This window comes from Sciurus carolinensis, chromosome 9 (genome assembly GCF_902686445.1).
Source record: "Sciurus carolinensis chromosome 9, mSciCar1.2, whole genome shotgun sequence".
Classification (NCBI taxonomy): domain Eukaryota; kingdom Metazoa; phylum Chordata; class Mammalia; order Rodentia; family Sciuridae; genus Sciurus; species Sciurus carolinensis.
The window spans coordinates 84848718-84874695 of record NC_062221.1 but is presented as its reverse complement, the minus strand read 5'-3'; the positions used below and the strand labels follow the sequence as shown (position 1 = coordinate 84874695).

Below are 25978 nucleotides of genomic sequence, written 5' to 3'. Positions count from 1 at the left end.
TTTTATTAAAATTGTGCGTCTTTTTAGGAAATTCCTTAAACTTTTCATTTTGTCCCCAGTTGCACCAACTTATTTTTAGAAGAACTGAGATACAAATGTGTTTAATACCTACCTTTAACATCTTCAGGGGAGACTTTAACAGAGGGTCTTGTGAACAACAACCACCTCTAACCCATCCGAAATCTTCAGAAACTCCATGATTTCTGAAGAAATAGTAAGTAAAGAGAAATAGAAACTCCCATTTCACCTGGGCAAACTGTTTCAGCACACCAAACAGAATACTATTTAATATGCCCAGATTCCAGGGTCAGGAAACGCTTAGACCACTGTTCTATGACCACTTATCTTTTATGATAAAAAGAATCTAATTTTCTTAGCAGCAATGCTATTTGTTTATTCTTAGAAACTGTCAGCTAGTGTGTATTTTTATGGCAAAAACATTCTGGTTTTATTTAATTATAGGGGAAATGCACATCTTAGAAAATAATGCTAAATGCCATCCTAGGGTTATGTCTATCTGTTTTGGCAGATAATAAGTCAGTACAAAATGATTGTAAATATACCTTGACTGCAAAACATTTGTTTTGTACTGAAAAGCAGAGATTTTGAAATTGAAACTTCCTGATTAATGCCCATAGGTCTGTTTTCACACTGCCTTATTTTTAATTTAGCTGACTCCTTCAAAATGAAAGAAAGTATAATTAAGAGTAAAATACTATGGTACCTTTTGGAAGTAGTTACCATCTCTTCATACCAGTTACATGACTTCTACTGTGGTATTACTTCTTACCTAATATACATAATTTATTTTCAGTCACCACTTCACAAAGTCTTTTTAAGCAGGACATATTTAAGAAATTAATCAATATCTTAACATTTTTAGAAAAGAATACTTTTAGAATAGCTCTGATTTAAAGAGATAAGCTTGATGTGGCAGATGTTTATTATGCCTTTAAAGCTAGTCCCCAATAACAAACCCCATACCTACAGTGTGCTCTTCCTGAACTAAAAATGGCAGCCTTCCTGAATCCAGGAACTTAAAACAAAATCCCTCTACAGCATACTTTATCTTATGGTACTTCAGCATTTCCATTGAGTTTTTCCTTCATGATTATTTTGAAGAGAATAACTGTTTTATACTGGGTTTAACATGTACACCCTTGGGACCTTGATATCAACATATCAGTTTTTTTTCTTTTGGGTATGAGTCACATTTCTTGCAGCATATCACCATCAGGCCTTTCTGACTGTACAAAACAGTGAGGAATCTCAGTGTGGTTTCTGTTGGCAGAGGTAAAATTTAAATATTTGTGATTAATTTTCACTGGTGCTCTTGGGAGATGTAACTAAGGACAATGTGATTGCCAATTTAAGCCTAGCAGTAGCATGGTCATAATTAGCATTGTTTTTTTATAGACTTGTAAAGTAACCCTCTCCAGGTTTGAATCAGAATGCATTTTAGATTCATCAGTTACCTAAGAACTAATGAACCATTCAATTTAACACAATTATCTGTCGAATGCCTTCTTGGAGAATCCAAAGGTGAACAAAATTCATTTTATGTCCTCTATTATAGTTATAAAAAAACACAGTAGTTCCTTGGGGAATATATACTAAGAATCAAATATTTATGCCCATCATTTGATTTAAAACATTAGCATTTAACTACTTTGAATGCAGTCATGGGGATTCCATCCCTGGAAGATGTCCAGATGATTTTCTGTTATCACTTTAAAAGAAGGTTATTGTTCAATTCGAAATAATACTAGAACAATAAATTGTCATTTACTTTGTCATGTACTGTTTCAAGACTTGATTAATAACAACCCTCTACTAAAGGGCATCTTGACTAAATTAATAATAGTCATTAGTTGTGTGATTCCCATAATGCGTTTTTATTACCTTGATTAAACATCACTTTGTGTTCTTGTATGTCCATTGTATGCCTGATTGCCTTTGTGCACATCTGTGCATGTGTATGTAATGCAGTGTGTATGTATAGTTTTATGTTCACTACTGTATAGATATATGTACCTGAAGTGGATGTAAATAGATAAACTCAAAAGTAAAAAGGAGCTTACTTGTGTTGCTTGGGGGAGGGATACTGATTTGAGTTCTTCCTAGCCTCATTTTGTCGGGTATGGTTCTTTTTTAACCACGACAGAATCATTCAACCCTAGAATGAAAAATTAGAAAAAGGCAATTAGTCTTCCAAGGCTGTGGCATGCTATTGATGATACTAATGTGAATATTACTACTACTACTAATAGTATTGACATTTTTCTAGCATTTATTCTATGTCATAAGCCCCAGAGGGCTGAGTATCACAATACTTTTTTTTCTTTGTACTAGGCACTATTTTAAATTCTGTATCTGTGCAACACATTGGACCTCACAGTATTCCTAAGGCAGGAAATATTAACATTTACATTTTGTAAAATGGACAACTGAGGCACAAAAAGTGTCAGTTAAGTGCTATGAATAATCTTACTTGGCACTGACCCCTCCAATTAACGTAGGCAATCAGTGGTAGAGCCCACCTGTGTCCTAGACAATGTGACTCCAGACTCTCTACCTTTTGGCAGTGCCTCTCAATATAGAATTTGCCTATCTGCAAGACTGAAGGCATCTTATTAGAGTTGTTATATCCGTAGCTATTCCCAGGTTCAGTTCATGTCATATGTAAGTGCCTAATATAATAGTGAGGGGGGAAAGGAATCAAAAACAGAAGTCATGGAGTTTAGTGATTTTTGTAGTAAAGGATAGGACACTGAAGTGCTTTTAAGAAGATGCTTAGAACAAAGAATGTTTTAGAGAGTCAAATGTATTTTTTAGACTTAAGGAAAAATGAGTTTCAAAAAATTCAGGAACTGCACATACAAATAGTCACTACCATGAAATAAGGCCCAAGATCAGTAAGAGAGTCCGTCTCTGTTGCTTCCTGCCACACACACACACTTGTGGTGCCCACATATATATATATATCTCAGTAAAAGAAAAAGAATGGGGAAGAAGTTTAAAAGTATTTAAAATCTAGAAATACTTATGAATTCATTTGTAAAATAATATGAACTTTGTATAATAAATAATCAAAGAGGAATACAAAAGAATGGCATCAATTAGCAGGAAAAAATACACTAAAATCCTGCGTGAACTATATTTGGCAAAAACTAAGAAGCAAACAAACAAAACAAAAAACTCTGGACTGTTTTTAACCATTTAGAACTAAAGGTAGAAGAAAATTGTCTCTGTCTTAGATTAGAGGAAGTAAAGGTTACAAAGAAGAAAAGGCAAAATTGTTGATTACTGTTTTGCTGCCATTGTGGGGAGGGGATAAAGAATATTTTGTTCTATCAGAAAGTATAGGTACAAAAAGGCTAGTGTATATTAAATCAGTTAGAAAAAACTGAAGTAACATGATCCTGGTATAGTAATTCAGGTTTCCTACAGAAAAAAAAATTATATATATAATAAGAAAAATTGTAGGATACTATGAGACCTTTGAAATGAAATTTATCTCACTTTTGATAATCTTTGACAAGTTGTAGAAATGGAACTCAATGAGAACAAAAATGGAAAAACTTCATTCTAATTTTTAAAAAATGTAAGCATAATTCCTAAAATGTAGGCTACTAATTTCTAGAAATATTAGAAATTATTTTAATATTATGTTTGGAACTTATAGAAAAGAAGATGAAAACTGGGAATTATCAGTTTCCCTGACAAAGGCCATTTTCACATGTGCTCTCTGTCCCTCAGTCTATTTGGATTGATTTCTGCCTTTATATCCCAAATGCCTGCAGACTGTCTTTCTTCTGCTCCTATGTCCCAGCTTCCATTCTTCCACTGGATTTAGCCAGTGAAAAACACTGGTAGGAGGTCAGTATGGGAGAGGCGAGGCTGTATAGGGAAGGGGTGAGGCAGTGGCAGGGTTAAGCTGAGACAGCTTCCCTTCCATGGTCCAGCTCCCTCCAGAGAAGCCCAGTGTGCTTCTGCCTTCCACTGGGACCTGGCATCTGGGCTTTAGTAACACTCTTTACCCTGTTTGTCTCCAGTCTGGTTTCCTGCTGGTGCTAATCCTTGAGTTGCCTCACACTTCTTTTATTTAGTCATTTTAGTTGTTCATGACCTGTTCCCTGCATTAAAGGTCCTCTGCTAGGTATGCTTTTAAGTTGTTTCTGTTTACCTTGTTAGACTCTGACTGGATACAGGGCAACCTCATTTTCTATATGGTATGGTTGTAGTTAGTTATAAAGCAGGCTAGATTTCAGCAAGACTTGACAGATATAATGTCCCTGTGAACAAAATGGGAAAATTTAGACTGGATTATAAAACATTTGAACATTGCTGAAGATTATTAATATTCAAGAAATGCCCAATGAAACTGGTCCAGAAGTACCGGAAGACTCTGTCCTGATCCGTACCCCACTCAACATTGTTCATAAAGATTTAGACAAAAACATATTACTGAAAAAAGAAATATGCAGTTCTAGCTGGGTGCAGAGATACAAACCTATAATTCCAGCTACTGGGGAGCCTAAGGCAGGAGGATCACAAGTTTGAGGTCAGTGTGGACAATTTAATAAGATCCTGTCTCAAAAGAAAAATAATTAAAAGGCTGGGGATATAGCTAAGTGTGTTAGAGCACATATGGGTTCAATCCCTAGTACTGATAGAAAAAAAGTCTTGACTCTAGGTACACCCACCCAACCAGCATGTTATGTGGGTAAGTAAATCCGGGATTTTAATTGACCACAAGTTCAATACAGCCAGAAGTGTGATGTGTTTTTAAAAGAAGAATTTATAATTCATATCTGTACCCCATTGAAAGGACCCCCGCAAACTAACAAATGGTTTTATTTCTCATCTGATATATTATGGCAAGACTAGAATATAATTTATAAAAGATATTAGTAAAGCTTTGCAACATGTACAGGTTGTTTGCACACATTTGTTCTCTTTTACCTCACAGGGAACCCGTGTAAGTTGCACCAGTATCCCATTCCTCAGTTGGTATTTCCTCCTGTGGTTTTAAGTCTCCTCCATTCCATAGCTCACTGGGTGACTTTAGGCAAGCTATGGTGCTTGGTCATGAACCCAGTTCTTTTCAGTAAAGCCCACTCTCACTTCAGGAATTAAGACTAATAGAATAGTCAATTTTTACTCAGTATTTAAAAAGAATTTAAACAGAATTGCCCTCTAATAGAATAATAGGTTTAATGTTTTTGTATGGAAGTTGGTTAACTAACTCTTGGGAAGCCTTTAGTAGAGGGAACTCCTGCTTGGGGAAGGTTGTGTTAGACAGCCTCTGGAATAACAGCTGACTCTGATTTGGTTTTTAGTTAGTGGAATAAATTTGTGATTTGTGGTTTGTAATTCAGAGGTATTTGTTTTACTTTTATAATTCTATCTCCAGCACTATAATTATTCTTTCTTATAGTTTAGGATTAACATACTTTATTTGTGAAAAAACTTTCAAGAGCCTGAAATGAGAAAGTAAAGAAAGCATGACTAGTGTTTGGTGTAATTACCTACCCAAGAAATATTATGCTATTTCCCAGAATATATCCCCAGAGTGAATGTCTGCATGTGTTCCATTTCATTCTTAGCTGTAGAATCCTATCAGAGGTGATGAGGAGAATCATTTTGAAATATATTGAAGCAGAGAGCAGAGTTTGCAAAGTATTATTAGGTTTGCTAAGTGGAGCCTATGCAAATGTAAACTCTCTGCATATCACTGTAAAAATTAGCACCCAGAAGACAAAAGGACCCTGAAATGACCTATGAAAGGCCAACAGGGGGGCTGGTTGAAAAATCATAAAATTTACCTCCTGGAGCCTTTTTGGTCTGGCAAGTATATTCTCTTAGCTTACATGGCTAGAATAGGTGAAAAAGGAAAATAAAAATTACTTTAAAATTGATGCAAAAACAAATTCTCTCATCAGAGTAAAACATGCAGGAAAGACTAAATATGTTGGCGTTTCAGAATTAACATTTTGCTTTTGGGTTATTGCTGGTTAGGTTTAATAAATGAAAATTCTCGATCTTTGTAGTCATTAAAAGTTACCTTACATTAGTTCCTGAAAAAGACAGCCCCTTGGTATTTCAGATCTTCCTTGTGAATAATCTGAAGGGCGGGGCACTCTCATCATGTTCCTTTATTTATTTATTTTTCCTTCCAAATGCAGTAACTGCCTCTCCCACCCCTTCTCCAGTGTCTTCCAAGTCTCACTAATCATAATAGATTTCTCCCAGAAAGATTTGTGATGCATTGAAAGTACAAAGAAAAAAAAAATGAGAGAAAAGAGCATCTGATATCTAATTTAGTGTATTACCCATTTAAAAAGTGAATTTAAATGTGTTAAAGATCTCTGACAACTTACCATTTGGGGGTTTTGAAAATGGATTGGTTCCCTACTCATGTGCTTGATCTTGTACTGACTCAGCAAGCCTCAATACTCTTTCCCCTCTAAGTTACTAATGCAAAGTAAATAAAATGAGTTATGACTAAGACTTCCTGTGCTACCTTTGACCAAATCAGCACCATCAACCTCTCAATAAATTTCTCAAAGGCAGAAACCTGACCCGATTGGTTTTTATACCTTTAGCATTCTACTTGGCCATGGCATTTGGCATCTTGCAGTTAAGTATGTATGAATGAAAATCCAGATATTGGAAGTTAATTTTATAATAAGCTGCAATTACCCCTCCTAAAAAATAGCCTGTAATTGAAGTTCAAGGTACCTATGAACTGGAGAGAAAGATGGCAATTTTCCCCTTAAATGTCCTATACGTGAAATGTTGGGAGTTTTGGTGGATAATTTAAAAACTTAACCAGTGTAGAACCAGAAATGTTTTGGTATTCAGAATTGTTCAGATTCTAGAGAAATGATACAGTAGATACATCTTACTCTATGTAATTTCCACTGTGCATATTGAAACTAATGAATATTCTGATAGCAAAAACATGTGAATTGTCAGTAAGTGAGATAAACTATTTAAGATATAAAACATTTTCATGTTGTTTCAGGTCAGAATTTATAGCCAAGTAAGTTCAGATCAGATTGAAATTTCCACCAAATGAGTTAAAAACAAGTCATACGAATAAAAAATCCCCTTTGTTTTCAGAGCTTTTGTGGTTTTAAGTGAGTTGTCTGTCAGCATTTGTGGACCTATAAAGTTTTGTTCTTTTATTGAAACTTTTTGCAGTTGTTCAGTGAATCCTTGTGCCATTTCTCATTTCAACTGGATTGGTTGAAGCTCCTGCCATTCTCATTTCCCTTCAAGGATGCTGGGAAGGCAAACATCTAAAAGAGAGTTTGAGGATAATTAAGCACTATAAGTACTTCGTCTCACGTAGACCTCACAAGATCCTCCGAAATAGGATCATTTCCATTTTACAAAGGTCACAGGGAAGCGTGGAGTGCAGTGACTCATTCCATGCCACAAAGTTAGTAAACAGCCAAACTGAGAGTCAAACTTGAGTCTTTTAAGTTCATGTCCCATCCTCCTCCTATCAAATGTTATTTTCATAGGAAAGCTTCTGATGAAGCTGGAAAATGATGATTCAGATATATGTTAGTCTAGAGTTTAATGAATGTACCACATGGCCTATAGACCTTTCATTTGAATCATTTAAGTTACTTTGGCAGAACTGCAGTGACTATTATAAAGATGGTTCTGATTATTTTTTAAAGAGGGATGGGAATTAAAACAGTAACTTGTTTGATTATGGAATAACGAGGATATTTTGTGTTGTTCTCCCGTTTTTGTTTTAACTGTGTAGATGTGCCTGGCATCAGAAGGAGTGAAAATGGATGAAACAAAGTTAATAAAAGCAAAAGAATCAGATGTTGGAAGAATTAAAGAATTGGAGAAGGGAAAAGAGGAAAGAGAAATAAAAATAGAGAAAATTGAGGAAGCTGGGTTACAGAAGGAAGGAGAATTTGAAAAATCATCTAAGGAAAATATAAGAGAGTCTAAGGAATTAAGAAATTTTGAGGAGCTACAAATGGATAATGTAATGGCTATAAAAATGGAAGACCCCAAAGAAATTAGAAAGGAAGAATTAGAGGAAGATCAAAAATACAGTCACTTCCCTGATTTTTCATATTCTGCCAGTAGCAAGATAATAATAAGTGATGTTCCCAACAGAAAGGATCACATGTGCCATCCTCATGGAATTATGATCATTGAGGACCCCACTGCTCTAACCAAACCAGAAAAACTAAAAAAGAAAAAGAAGAAAAGCAAAATGGATCGACATGGAAATGATAAATCCACACCCAAAAAGACATGCAAAAAGAGGCAGTCTTCAGAATCTGATATTGAGAGTGTCATATATACCATTGAAGCAGTTGCAAAAGGAGACTGGGGTGTTGACAAATTTGGAGAAACCCCACGAAAGAAGGTTCGTACGTCCTCAAGTGGCAAGGGAAGCATTTTGGATGCCAAGCCACCAAAGAAAAAAGTGAAATCAAGAGAGAAGAAAATGTCAAAGGAGAAATCCTCAGACATCACCAAAGAGTCAAGACCTCCAGATTTCATTAGTATTTCTGCCAGCAAGAACATTTCCGGTGAGGTGCCAGAGGTTATAAAGACAGAACCATTGACTCCCACAGAGGATGCACTACCACCTAGCCTGTCGGGACAGGCCAAGCCTGAGGAAAATGACTGTCACAGAAAAATAGAGACCTGTGGTTCCAGGAAATCTGAAAGGTCTTGCAAAGGTGCTCTTTATAAAACCCTGGTGTCTGAGGGCATGCTCACCTCTCTGCGAGCTAATGTTGACAGAGGTAAGTAACTGCTACAAACCCGAAAGGAGCATGGAAACCAAGTGGAAGTTCTTCTTTAGACAATTGAAAAGCATCTCCATAAAGGACAACATGACATCCAGAGAGCATCTTAACATTCATAGGGTTCTCTGTGGTATATGGTTCATATCTATTTTTTGTTTTAGTCAGATTTTGCCAGCACCATTCAGAGTATGTACCTGTAAGTAGTTCTTGAGATGTAAATATTCAAAATACCTAAACTCTTTCATTTTACTTGTTTGGGCTGATTCATTATTTCAGTAAGTCAATACAATGGAGATGGGGTTGGTTTTTAAAACAGATACAATTTTCTGAATGTAGCAGATATATTTGTTAGGATCTTGATCTGTAACCTCCAGAAACAAATAACCTATCCAGCCTTTCCATTTGGTAATCAAAAATATAATTGAATTTAGGGTTAGAGTTAGGGTTAGGGAGGGGGGAAAGAATGGAGGAAGGAAGGACTGTATAGAGGGAAAAGAGGGGTGGGAGGGGTGGGGGAAAGGGAAAAAATAACAGAATGAATCAACCAACATTGCCCTATGTAAATTTATGATTATATAAATGGTATGCCTTTACTCCATGTACAAACAGAAACAACATGTATCCCATTTGTTTACAATAAAAAAAAAATGTAATTGAAGTTTTCTTTAAAACATGACAGCACCCAGAAACTAATTGCTGTATATGCCTTTATTCTATGGACTATTTCACGTAAATTCATCTATTTTAAAATGTAGCACCTGACTAGGGAACTCTCTCTTGCCAAGCTATATTGCACCAAGAGATGTGTGTCTTAAGTCAGTAAGCTCTGAATGAAGATAACTTGGGAATATGTAGTTCTCCTGGAATGTCCTTCCAGTGAGTCTTGGGGAAATTAGAATTAAAAGTGTCTATCAACAGAGGACTTGCTTGCTTTAGGCTAGTTATCAAATGGAAAACTTAGGTCTGTGTCTTGAATCCTGTGGTAACCTGTTAAATTATGACAAAAACACCTTATCCCAGAGGTTATGTTAGTTACCTTCTTTGCATGTCCATTATTAAAGATAGTCCAGTGTGAATCATCTCTGTAATAGTTACAGACAGTATCAAGCAAGTAACACCTAAGAAATCAAGAGGTCACCTGTGAAGCAACTAAAATGATTTCTCCCAACTCCAGTGTACTGAGCACATCCTTTCTTCTTGCACATCCCTAGGTAAACGAAGCTCAGGAAAAGGGAACTCCTCTGATCATGAAGGGTGTTGGAGTGAAGAAAGTTGGACCTTTAACCAGAGTGGGACCAGCGGGAGCAAGAAGTTCAAGAAGACAAAGCCCAAGGAAGACTCTCTCCTTGGGTAAGTGCTTGAAGCACAGTCCACCTGCACTGCACAGACCCCAGTGTAGTTGGACTTTGAAGAAGAAATGAATCAGTTGCCAGTGACTAAGCTCCCTAGAAAACACAAATCAAGTGTAAGTACACAATTCCTGCTGTTAACACAGTCATGTGAGTGATTATTCTATTCACATGGTTAAGTACAGTAGAACTTATGTAGGTTTTACACTTGGGTTTGAGTTTGAATTGAGGTCCACCATGTAAGCAGTGGTGATATTATAAATCCTTTAATATCACCAGGACCCTTTCTTACATCTGAATCTTTGGATAGATATTATTAAAATATTTGTATTTTGCCCATTTTATGTACTCTATTTATAGTACTGTATTTATATTCACTTAATATTTCTAAATGTACACACGTGTATGAAGTATAGCTGGAAAACATGAGGTAAATAAAGTTATGCCACTGTATCTAACCTTGATTTGTTCAAACCATCTTCTGTTGCTGTAAGATCAAAATACTAGTTTGAGAAGCGGGGATGTAGCTCAGTTGGAGTACTTGCATAGCATGCAGGAGGCCCTGGGTTTCACCCCTGCACACAAAAATGGAGAAAATTCAGTTGAATATTCTCCTGATACAAAGACCATTCAAGGCATTAACCCATGCATTGAAATGTAGTGGTAAATAAGCAGTGGTATACTTCAAGATAAGATCATGAAAAATCATTTCATACTTAATTTTTATGCCAAAGTCTTTTAATAACAATCCTATTATAAAGCATTTTGTTAATAATATGGGAGATACAGAGCTTTATATTGGTGAGGAAAGTATCTGCATATTTGGTGGTACTGTTTTGAAAATCCTTTGAGATTTCTCATTAGCCCAATTTGAAAAGAATACATTGAATGGAAATAATTCTGTTTTTTCATAAGTGTTTAAAAGTATGCAAATTTTATGCATTGAGCATATTTTATTTGTTTTATTCATAATATTTGCATTTCTATTTGTGGAATAATGTAATATTTTTCCTCAGAAATTACAGTGCTTTAAAGTCTGGTTAATTCTAAGACTGTAGGTCACATAAAGTGGGAGGATGGAAATTATTTCTCATGGTGCTGGCTTCTCAAGATTATTTATATTGAAACAGTACATTTATAATTGCATATATTTCATTTCTAATATTCTTAAAGTCCAAAGTACTTCAAATTAGTTTTGCTTACATTATATGCTTAAGTAATGACATGAAAATCCTCCCATTTGTCATTGTCAAATGATATTTTCAATGCAGAATTATCCAAAAAGTGATCCTTGAGCTTTTAGACCAGTGTTGTGTATCTTCTAGAATAGCTGCCAGTGCCTCTTGAGTCTGAACATCAGGAGGGAGCAGTTCTCGTTATAGAAGTGCTAGGGGGAAAAGCAAGCATTAAGGCATCCCAGTAGAACTGTCCCTGAAACTCCCGTTAGAAACTAATTTGAGAGAAAGAGATATTCTCCAGTCTAGTGAAAAACAGAGTAAATTTGAAAGATCATTTGAAAATCTGTCCCCAAAGAGATTGCTGTATGGTTTATGTGTATTGTATTTTAATAATTTCTGAGAAAGTCACCTGTATATATTTGAGAGAGTGGTTTTCTGATGGTTTCAGTCAACCCTAAACTTTAGTTCTCTTTCCTCCTTTACCTCTTTAAATATCGACCTGTCAGGATCCAACTGTTTGGGTTTTCCTGGTTTGTAACATGCCAGTGTAGTGTCTAAGCAGTGAGAAATGATGGTTCCTGTCAGTCTCCTTTGAGATTTGTAGGTGAGCACTTTAAACCTTTTTAATCTCAGAAAATGTGCTACTGATTTAGTTAGTTATAGCCAAGAAAAATTCAGCTGAGTATTGACAGTTCTAATTTTACAGATGTCTCTCAGGAAAAACATAGGTGTTTATCCTTGTTCTCTTTAAAAATGACAGTCCCAAGAGACCATGTAAGTAAAAAGCCTTGTGTCTTCACAGTTGTCTTTTGTGGGTATTCGGACTGTCTGAAAAACTCATGATTTAAGAAAACTTTCGAATTGTATCTGATTAATATCAAACTTTCCATCAGAGTGAGATTTTTTTTGTTCTTTTTTTTTTTTTAAGTTGATGAGGAAAGATGATTTTTGGGGGAGGAATATGCCCCTTCCATCACCACTGCTCCACCTAGTAATTTTCTGTTAACTGTTCTGTTGGTCATATGACCCTCTTACCTCTCTGCTTTACAACGCTTGTACCTTCCTCCAAAACTGGGAACAGTTTTAGGTGAGAATATCTCAAGTTCATCTCATAGCTAGAAGCCAAACACATTAGTTTCATGAAAGTTGTACCAAAGCTACTTTCTCCTCCACACACCTTCCATTTCCCATCAACCAAGCACAGTAGGTCTGCCACTTTCCCCGTCTGTCTGGAGTGAACCTTAGTTATTAAGTCTCACTGAACGAAAGCCAGCAACCAGCCTAGGATCCAACAGACATGCAGCCATTGCTCCATGGGGGCCTTGGAGATGGTCAAAGCCAGTCCACAGATTCCCAGCCTTGCCAGTGGAATATTTAGTCATATGTGGTGTAAGTTAAAGTAGTGTTACCTCTCTTGCCAGTAAGTTCATTCAAAACTGACTTTTACTTTTCTCCTTGTGTGTTTTTATCTTCATCTGATCACCTCTCCAGATTTTTTTTGATATTCAAATTTTATGTGCTTTTTATGTGTGTGTACATCTTAACCAAGTGTCAAATTTGTAAAACTATCAGTATCTATATTACTAGTAAGCTTGTTAATATATATGCATACATATGAATCTTTAGAATGGAAAACTCTGAATAAGCTATGCTTTGTATTGAACTTTATGAGAAATTCTCATGTCAATGGAGAGAATGACAAATTCCCCACTTGAAACATATTTAATATTTTAAACAATGTTTCTACTTTTCTAAGGTAATAATGCAACTTGTCATGTGAGTTTACTAAGAAAACTTGGTAAATCTTCCCAAGCATTTCTGGAAAAATGTATTTTTTTTCCCTTGCTAAAAAGTTATTTAAAATACCCTAATTCCTAGGTGCCCTGTTTTCAAATGGAATATCTTAAAAATATGCCTTGTATCATTTTCTATTGAAGCATCTGGTCATGTGCTAATTGATTCCTCTCCCCAATTTTAATAGCTCAGTAAAGCTGGATGAAGAATTTGAAAAGAAATTCAACAGTCTCCCTCAATATAGTCCGATTACATTTGACCGGAAATGTGTACCTGTCCCAAGAAAAAAGAAGAAGACTGGAAATGGGTCCTCAGAACCATCTAAAACCAGCAAAGGTTAGCTGTCACCTGTACCTCCCTGCAGTGTGGTCAGAATCTCAACCAATCCCTTGGCTAAGCTTCAGCAGCTCCTTTAGATAAGTACAATAATTGGATTTAGAATTAAGGCAATAGGAAGTCAAAATTTCAGCTTGCTTTTCAAGATTATCTTGGTCCCTGCCTCCCTTCTCCCTGCGTTCCTCCCTCATTCTTCTCCTCTGTCCTTTAGCATCTAAGTCTGTACATCTCCTTTAAAGGTATAGCCAGCTTTTCCAGACATGTTACATGATCTTCAGCCTTCTGCTCTCCAGAACTCCTATTTGGAGTGTAAAACTTTTCAGAAACTTCTGAGTCCAGTTTGTGTCTTCCTTGAGTCTACAACAGGTTGGACTCTGGACTATGATATCATTCTATTTGCCTGATAAGCAGAAGGTATTCTTTACTGACAGTATGGACCAAATGAAAATAAAAGTACCTGCAATACTGCAGCAATATATATTTTATTGGTTTTGTTAAATTTAGAAAAATGTTTTGTTTAGCATATTTATTTTCAAGAATAACAGCTTCTCCCCATCTGGCTATTTTATTTATATTTTTTTGTGGTTCTGGGGATTTAACCCAGGGTCTGGTACACACTAAGCAAGAGCTTTATCACAGAGCTACATAACCCAACCCCTCAGCTTCTCCCTATCTATGTGAGGAAATCTCTTAAAATTATCAGCATGACTTGGCAGATCTCAAAAGAGATTTTAAAGAGTATGGGGCATTTCTAGTAGTCTCAATACTTGGAACTCCTGTTGACATTTGTGCGATAGGGATGGAGGTGCCAAACATCCTGCTCTGCTCAGGATCTTCCAAGCACAGTGCAAATTGTTCTATCTAAAATGATAATATTGGTGTCATTGAGAACCTTGCCTTTCTCCTGACTTTAGGTCTAAAGATTAGTGGGGACAATTTGCCTCCAGTGAGCTGTCCTTTAGGAAGAGAAAATAGAGAGAAGAAGAATTGGTGTCACAGAGCTATAGTTGCTTTCAGGATCAAAATCTGAGCAAGATTTGATAGAAGAGTACTTACAACTTATCTTGCAAAGGTGGCTGCCTATTCCCTGCTTTGTGTCAAATCAGATTAATTCCTTTCTTTTGTGTATTTTAGATAGATCTGATATAAATATTAATGGAGAAATACAGTTTTTGTGGATCTTTGAGGGAAATATTTAAGATATATGGATGAGGGAAAATTATGTCTTCTAAAAAATGACTAAATTGTTTTCTCTCAAGACCTAAGTACTCTTTGCACATGAATTGCCACAAAGACGGTTGCTTTGAGATCTGTATCTCAGGCCATCAGTGAATGCCTGGTGAAAATTCCCCCTTTGTGATTAAAGGACAGGAGGTACACAAAAGTCATTTTAGAATTAACTGTTTTCTCTGGGGTTAATAAAAGCAAGGCTAGTGAATAAAGTACTGGAAAGGAAGTATTGTTGCATTGACTGGTTTGCTCATCTGGGAAAATAAAAGAGCACTGTATGACGGTCTTCCAAGATGCATAGGAAAAGAAATAAAGTGGACATTGACAGGTAGTAGCTGACTACTGTAATGGATTACCAAATGAAATGGCAGTCTTCATGCCCTGGAGATATTTAGGAATAGGCAAAGTAGTCCATGAGCCCAAAGCTACCAGCTACCTTGAGCTTCCATAATTCTTGGATTTAAAGTTGCTGATAAGTACTTGACAAGCCAGTAAAATGGAGCCTAATTGATTGATGTAAGGATGCATTTCTTATGTCCCTCTTTGTAGTTCAGGACATTCATTTTATTGCTCTGAAGTTGGCCAAATTATCTATCAGGGAAGGTAACATTAGATTTATTTTTGTAAAGCTATAAAACCCTGAAGTTAGAAACTATTTTCAGGAAACCTTCTCTTGAGTCTTAGTTGTCCGTTATGTGATTTTCCTCTCTCAGCTGAGATTAGTAGTATTTCTTTTGATATGAAATAGCATTTCAGACTTTTGGATTTTACTTCATGCAGTATCATCTTATCTTTCTCATTATGCCTCTCAAACCAAAAAGTCACTGGTTCTTATACAGTATATAAATAATTACATGTATGGGAAGTCTTCTAAGACTTTAGATTTTGCTCTGTGTTCTGTTTCATGAAGTAAAATGCAATTAAAATAAAGAAGAAATTAAATACTAAATTCTCTATTTAACAAACTAAAGAAATAGTATTTGTAACTGATTGTAATTTGGCATTAGCAACACCAATGTACTAGACTACAAGTTATTAATGAAATTATCATACCAGCTGTGCTGTAATTGCCTGATCTTTAGGGGATAGATGAGATTGTTTTCTTCAACTCTAGACTTATGAATCAACTAAAGCAGGCACTGTGTATGAGATCATTAGAAGAACTTAAGTCCATAGGAAACTCATTTTACCCTAAAAATTTGCCATGGTCCGTATTTTATTTTCTCATATATTGTCATTGAATATTTATACTTTTTCACAATTTATATTTAGTAGTTTTTTAGATACTTAGGCTTATCAAATGTACAGAATTTTTCTGAAATGTGATTTTTAGAAGAAATTATTGTCCATGCATTTATACAATTATGTATCTTAGAATCGTTATACCCGTGTGGGTTTACTCTTCTTCCCATTGGTCTCCTTGTTCATGTTTACTTTGCCCAATAGTATCTTATCCTTTCCCATTGTCTTTTTATTATTTCTGCCCTGTCCCTTATGTCTATATAATAGATCTTGTCAAAAATTTAAACAATGAAAGGGATGAAAATAAGTGCCATCTCCCTCCAACTGGGTTTGTGCTGTTATGTTGTTGGAGAGCTAGAATTTCCTTTTGCTTCTAAGAACAGAATTATCTAGTAAATTGTTATTGACCTAACTCATGATACAGTTCAGTCTAAGTAGGCCAGTTTGACATTGTTCTCTTGTAATTATTTTTATGTGTTTTTAAAGGAAAACTTCAAATGGTAAGCCCAAGTTTAATTGTAACTTCTTAAGAGATTTGTTTTGACACCATACATTATTTATGTTCTGATGTGTGAAACTTTGTTTCCAACAACTTCCAAAGTCAAAGTTCTCTGCAAAATTGTAATTTTCAAATGAAACTAGACTCTTGGAGGAAAAAGGAAATTGAGTTCAATTTAGAATGTGTGATATGCCCCATCTTGACCTTTTACTTAACTTCTCCTCATTTATTCCTTCTATCTTTACATAGTTCATTGACCTTTATCAAATATATTGTTGTTCCTTTTTATTTTTTTAATCCACTTATATTTTAAGATTGAAATTTTAAATAGGGATTTGAGCGTTTCCTTTTTTTATCACAATTGTAATAAAAGAAGTTTCACAAAGTCAAAAGTTGAAGACAGAATCCCCTGTTTGGGACTGAGCCAACCAGAGGATGCTGTTAGTCTGAGAGAACTAAGATTTGTTGGTAGCTCAACCAGCCTTTCCTACAAGGAAGTTACAGCTGTTCAGATAGGAATAGCTCTTCATTTTGTTCCAGAATTGTTTTGAGAATCTTCATTGCGACCACACTTTTTCAGGAACATGGTGACAATGCATTTGTAACATGTTTACTGTTATAATCTTGAGTTACTTAACAAAGATGCACACCTAGCCCAAGAAGGTAGCTTTTCCACCTTAATGAATTTTAACTTGACTGTGGCCTATACACTTACTGAGAACTTACTCAGGTCAGCAGATCCACATGCTTATTAGCAGCTGGATGCACTTTGCTATAAACAATTGCAAAGGAATTCCTTATTTCCTTATTTTCTCATTATGTGTTCATGACAAAATTGGCAACCTGATCTTTGACAAAACCCTTACTGTTTTTGTAGGTTGAAAACATGAAACTATAGAATCTGGGGAAAAGCCACCACCTTGGGAATTATGCCTGACATTTGTTTATGACAACAGTTCTAAAAAGTAGGTTCACTTAGTTCACCTTTCCTGCTGACCTTGAAAAATTATCTTACCAGCCCAACAATAAAAAGACTTCTGGCTGGGGAGATAGCTCAGTAGGTAGAGTACTTGCCTTGCAAGCACGAGGCCCTGGGTTCGATCCCCGGCACCCAAAAAAAAAAAAAAAAGAAGACTTCTGTGTCACTATACTTTCTTACTCCCAAACTGTCTATTTTCAGCAAACTTCAAACAATATTAATGTATTAGAAGGGTTATTGTTGACATGTCTGTGGTAACCCTCTCATCCCCCTTAGCCTGTTTTAGCCTATTTCCTACTCAGCTGTGAAGTTGGAGTGTGAAGGACTGTATAGGCCGTCCTACCGGAGCCCACAAGCAGAGACATCTAAGCCACTTTGCATAACAGTAATGGGTGATTTTCTCACAAGGAAGCTGCAGTTGATGCAAATACTCTCTCAAGAAGTTTGGTAGGGAAAGAGATGGGATGGAATCTAGAGGTAGTAGAGTAAAATACATTTCAGTTATTTGTTTTCTGAATGATTCTTTCAAAAACTCTTTTCTCTCCTTTTCACTTTCACCTTTTCCCCCCTCTGTGGACACTTCTGTGTTAATGTAAATTTATATTACATTTTAAAACATAGTAGTAAATTACCTTGTATTTGCTATTGATTACAAATTTTGACTTTATTTTCTTTAGACAACATGTCAAACATACATACATACCATGCTTCTGAGCAGAAATTAAATTGTTCACTTCTTGACTCCAAAATTACTGCTTTTCAGTAAATATGATTAGATCTTATCTATTTCTTTTCAAGTTTGTCACTTTCTTTGAAGAAGTTGTCATTTGCTTAGAATGTTTTATAGTTATATTTTGTGGGGGTGGCTTGGAGCAGGAATTTTAAAATGTAAGTCTAAATAAGCTCATCTAATGTACAAAAAGCACTCCAGAATGTTCTTTTTTCTTTTTTTTTTCCTTGGTAATTTTGCTAAGTTCTTTTTTAGCTTTGTCCTTAACTTGTATTCGTTTTAGATTTCTGAGTATGGCTGGATCTGAAAAGATACCCCCTTTCTTCTTTCCTAACCCTTTCTATATATCAGTTTGCTTCTATGAACCACTTTTTTGATCTCTTCCTCCCTGTGCACCAGTATATTATCATTGTTAATTATTTTCCTTCAGGTAAATCACTAGGATCTTTATGATCCTGAAAAGTTTCAGAACTGTTTTTCTGCTTTCTGTTTTCTGTGATTGTCAGCATGTCATTCAGGAAACCTGCAGTTTCCTAGGTTTTATGAAATACAGGAGGCAGTGATTGCAAACAGATTATAGAGAATACCCATAATATTAGTATAGCATGTATACATGACATATTTTCTTCATTCTAGTTTAAATTTATTTTCTTTCATTGCTCACTTATTCTCAAAGAAGCAAACAAGAGCACATTTTCTATTTCCATTTCAAGTCAGCAGCAGACAATTCAGAAGTGTTTCTATTGGTTATTTAGAGGGATGTCTTAGTGTCTTCATCAAAGAAACACTTGCACAGATTTATGGTGTCAGTAATAACAGCAACAGATGTCATTTTGTGCACACTTTGTGCCAAGCTTTGCTCTAAGAACTTTATTTACTTCTTGTGAGACAAATATTTACTGAGAACCTGTCATATACTAAGCACTATTTTAGGCACTTAGGTTATATCTGTGAATGAAAGCAAAGAACACCCCTGCCATGGAGGTTAAATTTTATTGGGGTTACCAGACCATAAATGAGCCTGAAGTAAGCAAAGTATGTTTTGTGTGTAAAGGTGAAAATTGGTATGAAAGAAAGAATAGGTTGACAAAGCAGCTAGGCAGAAGACCAGCAAGGGAAGAGAAGACTTGAACAATACTATAAAATGTCTAGAACTATCAGACATATATGAAACACTCTATCCAACAATAGCAGAATGAACATATTTCTCAAGTAAACATGGAACAATCTCCAGAACTTGCTTTAAAGCAAACTGATATATTTAAAAGGATTAAAATAATAACACACATATTCTTGTATCAGAGTGGAATAAATTTAAAAATCAACAGTAAGAGAAAATTTGGACAACTCACAAATGCATTAAAGCTAAACAACACACTCCTAGATTACCAATATGTCAAAGAAGAATTCAAAAGTTAAATCATAAAGAACTTTGAAGTGAATAGAAATGAAGACAACATATCAAAACTTGAGGAATGTAGCTAAAGTAATACTTAGAGAGCTCTAAATGCCTACACTAAGAAAGAAGATGTCAAATCAATAATCTGCTTAACTTTTCACATTAAGACATTGGAAAAAAGAAGAAGAGCAGAAAGAAGTTGCTGGGGTTGTAGCTCAGTGATATAATGCTTACCTAGCTTGTGTGAGGCACTGGGTTGATCCTCAGCACCACATAAAAATAAATAAAGGTATTTTGTCCATCTACAACTAAAAATATTTTTAAAAAAAAGAAAGCAGAAGGAAGGAAATAATAAAGATTAGAGAGGAAATTAATGAAATTAAATAGAATAAATAAAGAATAGAAAAATAAAATCAGTGATCTAAAACTAAGTCTTTGAAAAGAACAACAAAATTGAGAAACATTTAGCTCAGTTGTAACCAGGAAAAAGAAAAGATTTAAATTATTAGAATCAGAAATGGAATAGAGGACATTACTATCATTTTTACAGAAAGGAGAAGCATTTTAAGAGAAGACTATGAACAATTTTGTATCAGTAAATTAGATAACCTAGATAAAACAAACAATTCAAATAAAGACCCACACTACTGAAACCACTTAAGAAATAGACAATCTGAACAGATCTGTAACTAGTAAAGAGATTGAATTATCAATCCAAAATGTGCCTAAGGGGGGTACAAATAAAAAGGTCCAGGTCCAGATGGCTTCACCACTGGATTCTACCAAACTTCTAAAGAAAGAATTAGTACCAGATCTTCACAAATGAATCTTAAAAACTAGAAGAGGAGTGAACACTCCCCAGTTTACTCTGTGACTCATTATAATGTCAAACTAGACAAATAAATGAAAACTACAGACCAATATCCTGGGTAATAAGGAACACAAAAATCCTTAACTAAATACTGACAAATCAAATCTAGCAAAATATCAAAGAATTACTCTATCAACAGACTGAAAGCCAAAATCACATGATCCTCTCAATAGATATATAGAAAACATTTGATAAAATTTAGTAATTTTTCATAATAGAGACAGCAAACTAGGAATAGAAAGGAATTCCCTCAACCTGATAGGGCATCTGCAAACAACATACAGCCAACATATTTATGGTGAAAGATCAGACACTTTCCTTGTACATTCAGTAACAGGACAAATATGTCCACTTATGCCACTTCTGTTCAACATGGTACTAGCTGTTCTAGACAGCAGTTAAGCAAGAGGAAACAAAAACCATCAAGACTGAAAAGAAAGAGGTAGAACTTATTAGATGACATGAACTTGCATATAAAAAATTCTAAGAAACCTTTATACCTGGTAAATGAGTTTAGTGGGGTTACAGAATTCAAAATCATACAAAATTAATTGTATTTTTGTACACTTCCAACGAGCAACCCAAAAATGAAATGGGAAAGACAATTCCATTTACAAAAGCACCAAAAAGGAGAAAGTACTTAGAATCAATTTAACAAAAGAAGTGCAACATAATGAAAATTACCAAACACTGTAGAAAGATAATATAAATGGGAAAATATCCCATGTTCATGGATTGGAGGACTTAATGTTAAGATAGAAACATTCCCCCAAACTAATCTGCTGATTAAACTCAGTCCCTCTCAAAGTCTCAGCTGACTTCTTCGTAGAAATCAACAAATAAACCTTTGATTAACATAGAATTACAAGGGATTCTGATCCACTGAAACAATCCTGAGAAGCAAAAGTAGTAGCAGTTGGTATCAAAACTAACCACAAAGCAATAGTAATGAAGGCAATATTGCACTGGCATAAATATGGACATATAGATCAATGAAATAGAATGGAGTATACAAAAAAATAAACCCATATTTGTGGTCATTTGATTTTCAGCAAGGGTGATAAGACTATTCAATGGAAAAAAAAAAAAAAAACAGTCTTTTTAAAAAATGGTGGTGGAACAATTAGATATCTACAAGCAAAAGAATGAAGTTGAACCCTTACTTTATCCAAATACCAAATTTAACTTTAAATAGATCAAAGACTAGATGTATGACCTAAAGCCATAAAACTTTTCAAAGAAGACATGGGGGGAAATCTTTATGACTTTGCATTGGCAGTGGATTCTGAAGTATGACATCAAAAATTCAAGCAACAAAAAACAAAAGGATAAATTAGACTGTCAGAATTAAAAAGTAAAAAACCTTCTGTGCTTCAAAGGACACTGCCGTGTACAACTATAGAAACGAAAGATGTACCTCATTCGTGTACAATGAATCAAAATGCAGTCTGTAAAAATAAAAAAAAAATTTAAAAAAATTTAAAAATTGCACAGAATGGGAGAAAATATTTGCAAATTACATATCTGATAAGGAATTTTCATCTAAAATAAAGAACTCTTACAATTAAATGGTTGAAAAGGGGGGAAAATGGGCAAGTGATATACTGAGTAAATATATTTTTCTCCCAAGAAGATTTACAAATGACCAATAAGTACCTGAAAAGATGTTTGATATCATCACCTGTCAGGAGATTTCCACCCCTTAGAATGGCCCTACTCAAAAAAACAGCTAATAATAAACATGGAGAAATTGAAACCCTTACACACTGGGAATGGGAATGTAAAATGGTGCAGCTGCTTCAGTTAGTAGTCTTAGTAGTTCTTAGAAGGTTAAACAGGGTTCTCATGACCCTACTAGGTATGTGCCCAAGAGAAACGAATATATACATCTGCACAATAGCTTGTACGTGAATGTTTATAACAGCAATATTCATTACAAGATATAAATAATTCAAATATTCATCATCTGCTAAAGGACTAACAAGATGTATTATATCCATAAAATGAAATACTATTCATCCTGATACTGACTATGTACAGCATGGATAAGCCTGTAAAACATTCTGGACAAATCCTAAGCCAGTCAAAAAGCACTTTACTATATGGTTTAATTTATATGAAGGTTCCATAAGAGAGAAAGGATATTATGATTGCTTAGGGAGACGGGGAATGCCGGTACAGAAGAGATAACTGAAAGACGTGTGGTTTACTTTTGAGGTGATGAAATGTTCTAAAATTGGTGATGGTTGCAAATAACTCTGAATATAAAAACCATTGAATTATATACTTTAAATTAGTGAACTGTTTGATATGTGAAATATATTTCAGTAGAACTTTAAAAAAATCAGTTATAATAATAGATTGTGAAGGAAAGGCAGATCACAAGTGATAGGAATGGAGTGGGGGTTGCAGTTTTGCAAAGTGTAGTCGGAGATACTCGAGCAAAACCTTGAAGGAGGTGAGGAAGTTGGAAGAACATTTTCTAGGCAGAGCCAACATAGAAGTCCTATAAGCTGGAGGGAGACGGTACATGCAGGGAGGAGCCAAGGAGGCCAGTGTGCTGGAGAGAATTGAAGCAGGATGTGAGTTTACAGATATAATGGAAATTTGTAAGGCAGCTGGCTTTTCAAATACATAGCAGTGTGGCTGGAGTGATGTATCTTATAGCTGGTATTTAAAGCCTGAGACCAGAAGTAATCACCAAAGGAAGTAGAATGAACAGGGAAGAGTACAAGGACCTCTCTTTCCAAAACTAAGACATCTGGAGAAAGAGGAGGAAGCAGAGGAGACATAGAAGGAAAGATCAGTGAGGGAAGAGAGAAAGCAACACAGACAGCCGTATCCTAGAATCCCAGTGAAGGAAGCATTGAAGGCAGAGGGTGTAGCCGGTGTAGACGGCCGCGTTGGAAGATGCATGAGCACCATGATCCTCAGCTATTGACCTTCACAGCAGCAGGTTTATTTGAATGACCAAATGGAAGCCTGGTTGCAGTGGGTTTAAGACAGAACAGAGGAGAGAAATTATAGACAGTATAGGCAGCCCTCTGAGGAGAATTTCACTCCAGGGGAAACAGGGACATGAAGGAAGTTTGAGCAGAACCATTTTTTTTTTTTTTTAACTTTGGGACAAATAATATACATTTATGTATTGTTGGAATGACCCACTGGAGAGGGAGGGTAGAAGTGCCTGGGCAGATGCATAGTTAATTCACCTCCTGCCAGAAGCAGAGCATGTTGCGGAGGCTGGTAGGTGGGGCGATGCAGCAAGAGCAGCTTATGACTCTGCTTACTTTAATCCTCATACCAACTGTCTGAGTTAGATGAGCCCCATTTACAGATGAGGAAATAAAAGTTATGTAAATTCATATAAGAGAATCCTCAAAGTATAGAAAGGAGCCTGCTTTGGGGAAGTCAGGGCTGTTGGCATTTATAATTAACTGAAATAACCTCAATTCTGTTTTCATCTGAGATAACTAAGATAGATTCTCAGATTTCTCCCCTTCCCATCCAGAAAAAAAAGTTTTTTATCAATATTTTTCTGTTTTTAAATCACTTTTTTCTTCCTAGAATAGCTTCAGAAAAGACCAGAAAGCTATCTAACGCTCTCAGGTCAGCTGTCATCCTGAAGGTGCTGTCCTTGTGAAAGCCAGTTCTCCTAGGAAAGGAAATGCACATGCCATCCTTTGTGGTATTGGCATCTAAAGTGGAACCTTTGCTCTGTAATAGAGTGTCGCCATTCTGCTGGTACACTGGTTGCAGTTCGTTTCTACTCATTTAATCTGTAGTTCTGCTTAGAAAGTTCCAGCCCTGATGGAGGCTTCTGCCCAATACTTTCAAGGAAAATCTCACTGGGTTTTACAAAAACCTAAAGAAAAGGGCAGAGTCCCAAGAGGAGTGGAGATGCAAGATGATGTTACTTGCAACTGGATTTACTCTTTCCACAGGAGGGAGGAGGTATAATTGTTTAAAAACACACAATATTGTCTTGTGAAGCTTTGCAAATTTAAAATATATTCATATTAATATTGTCTGTAGGTCCTTTCCAGTCTCAGAAAAAGAACTTATTCCACAAAATTGTCAGCAAATATAAGCACAAAAAGGAGAAGCCTAATGTTCCAGAAAAAGGTATTGGTGCCTTCCATCCTCCATTAAGGTTTCTTGGCCGCCTCCATTGCCAGCTCATCTTTGAGTAATGCTTCCGCGCTACTCCTTGCCTTTTCCTCCCCTGTGCTTGCTTCAGTGCCATCAGCTTCTGACTGGGGATTTTTGTTCTTTCTAGACTTCTGCAGCTAATTCCAAACTTCCTTCCCTAGGATTCCTACTCAAATCCATACTTGTCTTTATGTATAGAGTTCCATATGAATTTTAAAATTGATTCTTCTCATCTACATTAGGTACCTTTTGTAATTTAGTCTTTTTGACCTTGTATCCATTTATTTCTTTGGCTCTTGTTTTTCTCATATCTGGCAGCCCTTCATGCCATAACCACATTTTCCTGCTTCCTGAAATCTTCATATTCATGTCAGAGTCCCGCTGTTAGGGATTCCCATGGACATTTTTCTCCACTCCTAAGTCCTCACTTGCCTCTTTTTCCTCATCTGTGTCTTCAGTGTTGGCTGGACTCTTCTCCCAACTCCTACAGTCACGTAACTGTTATTTCCAGAGGGCCCTGGAGACTTAGTGCACCCCACCCCTCCTCTCCTCTGAGCATCTATCTCATTGTTACGATCTTGATGGGCCCTTGAACCTCTTCAGGGCTCATCTCAAGATCTCTTTCTCATAGTTCAGGACTCCTTCTTCACATAAAAGATAAATCTGACTCAGTATAGCCACGAGTCCTGGAGTTTGGGCTTCAGTGTCTCCCTGCATGTCCGTGTCAAGCCATAAACCGACTCATTTGATGCACACTCGCGTCCTACTTGCATGGCCAGATGTGAAGCACTCTGTGCTTCTTCAGTGGGGCTCTCAATGCAGCTGTCTTCTGTGTAGGCAAATGTGCCTGTGTGTGCCTGTGTGTAACAACCTCTTACTAAATGTGGGCTTTCACCTCCACTTCAGCCTCTTTTTTTGTTTTGTGTATTTATATTTTTTTTATTTGCTTCCAGTAAAGAAACTTTATTTTTCAGGTAAAATTGTCATTCCCTTTACTGATCTTCAAGTTATCTGTATTTAATGTCAAAGAAATTACCCAACAATGTATTTCATGAAAGACAAAAATTTGTTTATTTTTATCCATTTTCTGTGTAGCCTCCATAGCTTCATTAGTTTAGTTGGTAAATACAATTTGAGAACAAAATAATTGAAATAAAATTCCATTTTTTTTATATGGTGTTTCATATTTAAGTTACTCTGCACATCACCTTATTTTTATAATATGTATGTCCATATTAGGAATAGAGTTTCACTTTCTTTTTTTTGTCATTGTTTTTAGGAAGTGGGGATAAATGGTCAAACAAGCAACTCTACTTGGATGCCATTCACCCTACAGAAGGTAAAAGAATCAGCATGTTATTTAATTTCTAAGTTGAAAATTGAGTAATTTTTTATAGACTTAAAAAAGGGCATCATTTATA

General features: G+C 35.7%; 1 protein-coding gene across 9 annotated transcripts in view; it reads left to right on the top strand.

Annotated features, from left to right (window-relative positions):
- Bbx (BBX high mobility group box domain containing) overlaps nucleotides 1-25978 on the top strand; it is a 246833-nt gene that overhangs the window by 206342 nt on the left and 14513 nt on the right. For 7 of the 9 annotated variants that reach the window (XM_047563430.1, XM_047563429.1, XM_047563424.1 and 4 more), the window contains 5 exons: nucleotides 7787-8795; nucleotides 10010-10148; nucleotides 13307-13455; nucleotides 24441-24530; nucleotides 25837-25896. In XM_047563430.1, coding sequence (XP_047419386.1) covers nucleotides 7787-8795; nucleotides 10010-10148; nucleotides 13307-13455; nucleotides 24441-24530; nucleotides 25837-25896 — 1447 coding nt within the window. The remainder of the gene's footprint in view (nucleotides 1-7786; nucleotides 8796-10009; nucleotides 10149-13306; nucleotides 13456-24440; nucleotides 24531-25836; nucleotides 25897-25978) is intronic. The other 2 variants (XM_047563432.1, XM_047563431.1) reach the window with 1 other exon arrangement.